The sequence below is a fragment of the Cynoglossus semilaevis genome, chromosome 1 (genome assembly GCF_000523025.1).
Source record: "Cynoglossus semilaevis isolate Cse_v1.0 chromosome 1, Cse_v1.0, whole genome shotgun sequence".
Taxonomy (NCBI): Eukaryota; Metazoa; Chordata; class Actinopteri; order Pleuronectiformes; family Cynoglossidae; genus Cynoglossus; species Cynoglossus semilaevis.
Window position 1 is genome coordinate 21,772,877 of NC_024307.1, and position 8,659 is coordinate 21,781,535.

Sequence of the window (8,659 nt, forward strand, 5' to 3'; positions counted from 1 at the left end):
TATATATATATACATACATATACATATACATATATACATATACATATACATACATATACATATACATATATACATATACATATACATACATATACATATATACATATACATATATATACATATATATATATATATATATATATATACATACACACACAGTCATATTTGTGTCTAATAAAATTACTTTCCCAGGAGAAGTCTCCTGGGAGGTAAAAAAAAAAAGTTAGTTCAAAAAATATTCAATAGATAAGTTAAGAATTGCTAACGCTGTTATAGCTCTTTGTAAATTTTATTAAAAAAAAAAAAAATTGTAAACTCTGGAATCGCAAAGCATCGACATCATAACCAGACTGTGAGGGAACATTTCCAGAGGGCAGATTCTCTTTGTTTGAAAAAAAATAAAAAAAAGAAGGCTATCACGTGTCAGCTGTGGCGGAGTGGAAGTGTGAAACAAAGCAACACCAGTGATGTGAATCAACAGCCACCTGTTGCTCCCCATCACTCACTCACTCGCGCAGAGGAAGAGCTGTGTTAGCTCCGAGGTATTTAAGGAGCGACCCTTTAGAAGCTGATCCCCGCCCGTCCCACGTGTTCTCAGGTTTTCCCCCCAAAAGCCACAAAAAAAAAAAAAAAAAAAAAAATTCAGCGATCAATTATTCACTTCTCATTGGTTAACGCTTGCTCCTGACTGGCTCGTGGGTTGCTGAGCAGACAAGTACCACGTCTCGTGTTGTTGTTGACGCTGACCACCAGCTGTCTGAGGGTCACAGCTGCTGACCCGCCATCAGAACTGAATTTTTCTGAACTTAGTAAGAGTCAGTTCTAAAATGTCCTTTACTTCTTTCCAGTAACCATTGATGACTGTGGAGGTACACAGTACACAAACGCAGTACCGATTCCTGCAGTACACATCAGATCAGATTCATGTGCAGGTCATGTATGAAATTAGACTTAAAACAGTGTTTCCCAACGTAGGGGGCGGACCCCTAAGGTGATCGCAGGGGTAGTACTGCAGGTCAAATAATACTTTTAGTATTATAGTAGTAAGTATTTTTTTACATCAACATTCATTGGAGTTTCGAAGAATTAGCTATGGATCAGGGGCTTAACAACAGTCCTATTAAATAAAAAAAAGGGGGCGCTGCAGAACATGTTTGGGAAACAAGTTTCATTTTTTGGTTTGGTTTCTTCCAAGTAACAACAAAATCCCATGATTCCCCCCGCTCCCAGTAGAGAAACTGCTTTGTTTACTTTTTCACCACTACATAAAAAACAACAAGTTATTTTTAACAACGTTTTCTGCTGCGCTCAACAGGTTGAAGCGCGGGAAGTAACCGTCACTTGCGTGGTCATGTGATCGCAGCCGCCAATCAGGACGGGCCAGCTTGGATATTATTTGAACCCTTATAGTATATTCATAAACGTAAAAGAATGTTGTTTCGAATCTTTTTTTTTTTTACTTTTTGTCATTATCCAATATACTGATTTTGTCCAAACATATCCATAGATATTACATAATTATGCTAATATCGGGCCGATAACATCAGTTGGCCGATATTATAGGACATCCCTAACAATTAGTTTTATTTTTTTTTAATTACTAGACATAATTGGTAGAGTTGTACGATAGGAACTTTTATCCAATATGGTGATTTTGTCCAAACATTTAATTCCTGATTCTGACATCAACCGAAACCGATATACGCCGTCATTTCCCCCCAAAACTGAGGTAAACGTCTCAGGAACCTACAAGCGATTCCAGCATAAATCCAGGCAAAAACTGATAACGAACATTATAGATAAATATATGCTAATATTGGACGATATTATATTATCGCACAGCCCTCATAATTAGTTGAACTGTTTTGTTTTTTTTAATTACTAGACATCCAGTCAACAGTTGAAAAATACTGTACTAAAGAGTAAAGCCAACCACCAGCACCCACCCACCCACCCCTCCCCTACTCAGACAGACACCCAACCCACCCCCCCCGCTCCTGTTATCTAACCTTATCTTATCAGCCTGGCTTGCTGCACCCTGCACCACCCTGCTCCTGCAGACTGTCCCCCTGCTCCCACTGCCACGCACACACTCATCACCACACAGGTAAGTCAGCTGCTTCGACTCACACACTCAGGCCTACACACACACACACACACACACACATTCATTAGACTTGCTTATTTGCTGGTATTTAAAGACAAAGCAGAGTTCATTTGAATTTTATCTTTTAGTTTCCACAAATTAGAGTTGTTTTTTTTTTTTTTAAGCAGCCGTGTTTTGTTGGAATCATTTACGATGTGCGCGTGTGTGTTTTTTTTTTTAAGAAGCACCAAGCTTTGCTATTCTTCTACATCCTCTACAGTCGCCATCGCGGAACACCACCAAAGTTTCCAGTGCTTTCGGCTGCATTTTTTTTTTTTTTTAACCTCACAGCAATAACAATATAGGCGGCCCTGCACTGCCAGCTCTGCATTAGCAATACAAGTGAGGACAATGTGGGGAACAGTGTCGAGCCAACGGTGCTTTAGAAAAGACTGGATCTACTACTTTTCCACTCTAGACACTAGACACGTTAACATGCCAGCACATGAGGTTTTTGATCTTGTTGTGTCACAGATGTCACAGCAGTTTTGGTCAAACATATTTGATTATACCGTTAAAACACTGAATAAAATCAAGTTATTTATCTAGGATATATGCCTCTACACCTTACCTGGACCTGTTTACCGTCTCTTAAATACATTTCTACCAACTTTGGTGGATCTCACTTATCACTCTGCAGTTTGGAAAAAAAAACAGACGGAAGCCATATTTACTGTGACGTGCCCTAAGTTGTATGGTTGCCCACAAAAAAAACAACCTCACTATCTACACCAGAAAGAATTTAAAAATGGAAAAATGTCCTACACATAGAACGATTAGCAAATCATCAATATCAAATGACATACGTTAAAACACGGATAATTATTTGGAAAAATTTGGTTTAAAAAAGTTCCCCAAAATGTATCAAACCTGTTGGAGTTTTCAGGGATTACAGACGTGGACAAGTCTTTGCATGTGTGTGTGTGTTTCTCCAGGAACTCTGGTTTCCTCTTACAGTGTGAGCCTCAGCATATGGACCTGTGATGGACTGTCAAGCTGTCCAGAATGTTTTCCTGACATTTACCTTGTGTCACTCTGGGCAGGGGTCATTTAGTAGCTGGATGAGGATAAATAATGGGATTTTGATTTAAAACGAAATGGTAGTTTAAGACAGAAAACAACTGTAATTTTGTTGTACTTGTCTTTTTTTTTTTTCAATTTAACATGCCTTTTAGAACTGAAAAAAATAATCAACGGATTAATTAAATTGAATAAAATGCTTGTTGAAAGTTAGTGCTGAAATGGCTTGAATTCCATTTCCAAAAAAAAGTTTGTACACAAAACCTTGTACAGAACATTTTCATAAAGCAATGGACCCCCCCCCCCCCGGGCACATAAAAAAATGTAATATATTATGTATTTAAATGAAAGCCACTGTAAAGACTAAAACCAACCAACTCTATGAAGCTACATTTTGAGTTATACTTTTGCATAATTATCATTTCCATCAATATACCAGGAGATTTTGGGATATATTTATCTTTATATTTAGGAACGTTAATTCATCTCAATTAATCATGATTATTTACGATTATGTACGACTGTACGTTGGCACACCTTGCATACTTATTTTTAACCTTATTAATATTAACGTTTAATTTGTTGAGCATTTTTTTAAACATATAAACGTAATGTATAATTTTGTTCTATGAATATATGTATAGAACTACCGCTGGTCAATTAGTTGTGTAATACTGAATTCCTAAATGTACACATTTAACTTAGTAATGTATAATTTTGTTCTATGAATATGTATAGAACTACCGCTGGTTAATTCGTTGTGTAATACTGAATTCCAAACTGTACACATTTAACTGATGTATTTAGTTTTGTTTACTTCTCAAAAAACAGAAATGGTTCACTAAACTAAAATATAATTGAAATATACCGGGAATATTTAATAAATACAAATAATGTACAAAATGTAAGAGGAAAATTTGACAAAACCATATGTGCAAGTCATCTTCTTTAACATAGTACGCGAGAACAGGTCGAACTGATAAACACATTCGTGTCTAATATAACCAAATGGAACTTAACCGTCATATTTTTTGATATTTAAACTACTTTAATGCCCCTCTTTGACTTATTGCAAATATAGATTACTTTTCGTGCACACACTTTCCGTTATTTGTCCATAAAACATGCGGTCAGGTGCATTCTATTTTGCCCTGTTTCACTCAGCTCTTCAAAGTACCTTTAGTGCACGACAGTATTTTTGCAAAACGTACTAATATTTTTGGCAGGTATTTCACTGACAGTTTCGTTTCACGGTAACAACCTCCTGCAGCACATAAGCGCCGAATAACCACAAACATTTTAACAGTCAGGTTAGCAAAGTAAGTTAGCGGCACCGGCTAGTAACAGTTAAAGCAGTGAGCAGCAATTAAAGCTAACCAGGTTAAGTTTCTCATCATTCGGACAGTAATACATATTGATTAGGGAAAAAGCATAAGGCATTGTGCAAAGTCATATAAGAGCCCGTCTGCTAAATCATGAGGAAAAGGTTAGCATGATGCTGGAGAAAGTTTACCTCATTCAGAAATACTGCCGTAGACTTACATGCAACTACGGTACTCGACGAGGACCAAAAGGTACGAAGACAAACTCGTCACGTCTCGTTGCGCCTTTTCTCCCTTGTGCCGTTTAACTCACTATGAAATAATTACACTGAAAAAAATGAAATCAAAAACACCGAAAATGAGAAATTTTAAATGAAATCAAGTGCATACGGCACACAAAAAACATGCTGGATTAATGATAAAAAAACAAAGAATTATATGCTTCATATGTGTACAGAATACGTTTTAATTGTTAAGTGTGCTCTTTGTATTTTTATTACAATCGACGTTGTATATTTAGTTCTTCATTCTATACAGGTAACAAAGATAGTATAGTATATCAATAATTTACTATTTATCAGCCTTTTAATGTATTTTAGAATTTTCTTAACGCTCTCCCTGCTCAAAGTTGGGATTATGTATCATATACTGCCGTTGTAGTTAAAATTTTCGTTAGTGTATATGTGACAAGTTAGTATAAATCGTCGCATTTCTTTGTTATATCAACTTTTACACAGTCATCACCACGCCGTGCAGCTTTAACAGCTTTTTCTTTGCAAGTGAAGCTTTCCCCGGGTGCCTCAATGCAACACAATTACAACGTGGTTCCGACCTCGTGATTGGTTGTCTGCTTGCCTGCCGTTTTTCGATTGGCTCTTCCCATCTCGTGCTAAAATCTAACCATGCCCAGTAGGTCTACCAAGCTGCGCTTGCGCTTTAGTGCGCAAAGTCATGCAGGTTGCAAAAATTAGACAGGAAAAATTTACTAACAGACGTTACCCGATTTCAAAATAAAGGTTCAGAAATTAAAACGACAGAAATTAATTGGCCGATTTCTATTTACTACAAAAATAATTGCGATACAATTTTTGAAAAAGTAACATATGAACTGATCTATACCACCTATACCTTTCTTTTCTTGCACCTTTGCTCTGAGACGAGCAAATTCCCTATCAATGTAAACGTTTATGTATGGTTAACTTCAGAAAAAGTGAAACACAACGACGAAGTGAATGCCAAAATAAGTGTTGTGCCATTCCTAGCTCAAACTTTCCACTGCTCTCCCTAATTCACGTACTGCCAATCTCAACTTCTACTTGTACTCCTTAAAATAATTTTAATTTCCAGTAAAATAATTTTCCTTTATATTTAAAGAAGCAGCAAACCAATAAACTTCACTTAAAATACTGAATTTCATATTTTTATCCACTGACTTTTCCAGATTATTAAATATAAATGTTCTATCATAAATGTAAAGTAAACTAAATTACAAAGATTTGGTAAAAGAATTGAAGGACAAGCGTGTAAAACAACCAAGAAACAAGCAAAATATCTCACTCCCTCCACACGTTTAGTCTATAGCAGGAAATAATAAACTATGTTTTCCGTCATATTTCTATACCTTTGTTGGGTAAGAATACCATTTAAATTAGACTTTGTTCTGAAAGTCCGCTACGGATGTTGCACACGTAGTTCCGGGATATTGACAGCCGGCGAGCCTCAGAAAGTCTTGAGAGTGACTTCAGTCCAGGAGACCATGTCCGCTGATGCAGGCGAGCTCTCCTCTCCTCTGCACTTATTTGTATCTCACTCTCCATGAAATAACAGGGACACGCGGCCTCCAGGATGGCCAGCTCGGTGAGTAGCCTGTCAGCGGCTCTCCGCCTCTGTGTCGCGGTCTTTTGCACACGCGTTTTGCTGGACCTGCTTGTGTTTTGTCACTGCGAGTCGCTTTCTTCCAGTCCGCAGCGAGGGTTTTTCTGACCGAGGAGCTAGCTAGACCCTATGCGTGCCGCTGTTCCTGCCTGAGCCCGCATATACACCAAATTCCATTCAAAACTCTCACATTTGAACTTTTTTTAATCATTTGACAAGACATTTACTGCTTCCTCACTGATGTCTTATAATTGCTATTAATGTATAGTTTTCGAACTTCAATTCGGCATATGGTTACACTTATATAAATATTTGACCATTTATTTAGCTAAGATGTGAACTTTATAGAATTTTTTTTTTTTTACCTTTTGCTTTCCATTTCCAGGTTATTATTCTTATTCTGGTCAAATTTTTATTCAGTGTATTGTTGGAGTAGTGTGCAGTGAGTGCCAGAGTGTTGGTTTGTGTGTGGTATTTAGCAAGACTTTCCATGCTGCAAGTCAGGTTCTTCAAATTATGAGGATCAAAAAGGGCTTGTACTTCAAAGCTACACAAAAGAATGAAATTTGAACGTTCTGCATACAGGAAAGGTACCATGCACTTGAAAGTTTTTGGATTTTTTTTTTTTTTTTTCACATTTTAGGTTAAGGAGATGGACATTAGATAGGCTTTTTAAAATAGATTAGGGGTTAGGATACTGAAGAGTAAATGGCAAATTCGGAATACAGCAAAGAGTAGAGACATGTTTTAACAAGATTCTTTGCTATGTAGTGAGTTGACGTTCAGTTTGCACGTGTTCTACTTAGTAGGAGAGAGTGGCATTATATTCACAGTATTCTGATGCAAGAGGTGAATTTTAAGTGTAGACCATGCAAGAAAAAAACAACAACAAACAAACAGTGAAATTTAATTCAGAAGCAAAGATGATGCAAAATGCAATTTTCTCAACCATATTAATGGTATAACAAGGAAGTGTGTTTTGTAAAATACTTTTCATCCCTGATAGTATTAGAATCAATTTTGTACGTCTTTTAGTAAAGGTTTTTACGAAAGAGATTTGAATAAGAGGTGAAATGTTTGAATGATGCTCAATAGGTGGGAAGGGGCCAAAAATCGGTACAGTGAAAAATCACTGATGTTGCTATTGATTTGGCTGATTTGTAATGTTTTGTGGATGTTTACGAATACTGTTTTTTTTTTTTTTTTTTTTTGGAGACCATGAATTTGCGACAAAGCAAAAATAATTAAATGTGTACCTATTTAAATCTTAAATCCAAATCCCTTTTTATATTGACAGAACACACTTTTTTTTTTGTTTTTCTTTTTTTTGCAGTTTGCATGCAGAGATTCTGCCTCTAAAACAAAGTCAAACTTTGTGAGTGTGGTTTTGTATGCACAACCAATCAAGTTATCCATACTGATATAATATTAAAATTGAAGATGCTTCATAGCAGGATTTTTGACGGACACTCTATCCAACAAACTCTGTCTCTGTCGCTTCGGTAATCATCACAGTGAAGTTCTATGACATCATCTCTTTTCCCAGGGTGCTGTTCAGGTGAAACTGGAACTTGGTCATCGTGCCCAAGTGAGAAAGAAACCCACAGTGGAAGGCTTTACCCACGACTGGATGGTGTTTGTCCGAGGACCAGACCACAGCAACATTCAGCACTTTGTGGAGAAAGTCGTTTTTCACCTGCATGAAAGTTTCCCCAAGCCAAAAAGAGGTAATTTTTTTTTTTTTTTTTTTTACCCCAAACTTTTTTAACTTGAAAAATGCTGGGTTTCTTTCAAGTGTGTTTGTGTGCTCATGAGCAAACCAACATTCAGACTGACATTGTCCAGGGTGACAGAGAAAGTTTAATTTGTTCTTTTGGCGGTGGTTGTTGACGGAATATTTTTACACCTCTGAAGTGGCAAATAAAATAATCTACACTACATGATCCGGAAAAGGCTAATAATAATGTTTAATGACGTGGAAGAAATCTTATCTGGAGCCGCTCTCGGCTTTTGCTGCATGAGGAGAGCCGGTGTGAAGGTTCTCCTGACGGAGTTAATTGCACGTGATGTTGCTTTTGGACTTGAAACAGACCGACTTTGTGCGTTTGTGTGAGGGGAAGAGCTGCTGGCTCCGGGGGGGGGGTGCCGCTTTGAAAATGCACGGTAAATCTTTAGCCGTTGCTCCTGCGCTGGTCGCTGACCTCGGAAATTTGAGCATTGCAGAAACAGGCAGTCAGAAAAATCAAGGTTAGTGGGATAATTGCTTTTCATGGTGGACTTGGCTGTGCAGCATGAC

At 37.2% G+C, this 8,659-nt stretch overlaps 2 protein-coding genes across 4 annotated transcripts in view; one reads left to right on the forward strand and one right to left on the reverse strand.

The window, feature by feature from the left end:
• focad (focadhesin) overlaps nucleotides 1–5,130 on the reverse strand; it is a 44,482-nt gene extending 39,352 nt beyond the window's left edge. Inside the window, exon 1 of the mRNA XM_017036400.2 lies at nucleotides 4,680–5,130. The gene's annotated coding sequence lies outside the window, so the exon portion shown is untranslated. The remainder of the gene's footprint in view (nucleotides 1–4,679) is intronic.
• The window catches only part of mllt3 (MLLT3 super elongation complex subunit), a 60,609-nt gene continuing 53,977 nt past the window's right edge, over nucleotides 2,028–8,659 (forward strand). For 2 of the 3 annotated variants that reach the window (XM_008318980.3, XM_025054246.1), the window contains exons 1-2: nucleotides 6,053–6,345; nucleotides 7,910–8,090. In XM_008318980.3, coding sequence (XP_008317202.1) covers nucleotides 6,334–6,345; nucleotides 7,910–8,090 — 193 coding nt within the window. In that variant the 5' untranslated portion in view covers nucleotides 6,053–6,333. Of the gene's footprint in view, nucleotides 2,108–6,052; nucleotides 6,346–7,909; nucleotides 8,091–8,659 lie in introns of those variants that run through there. The other variant, XM_025054241.1, reaches the window with a different exon arrangement.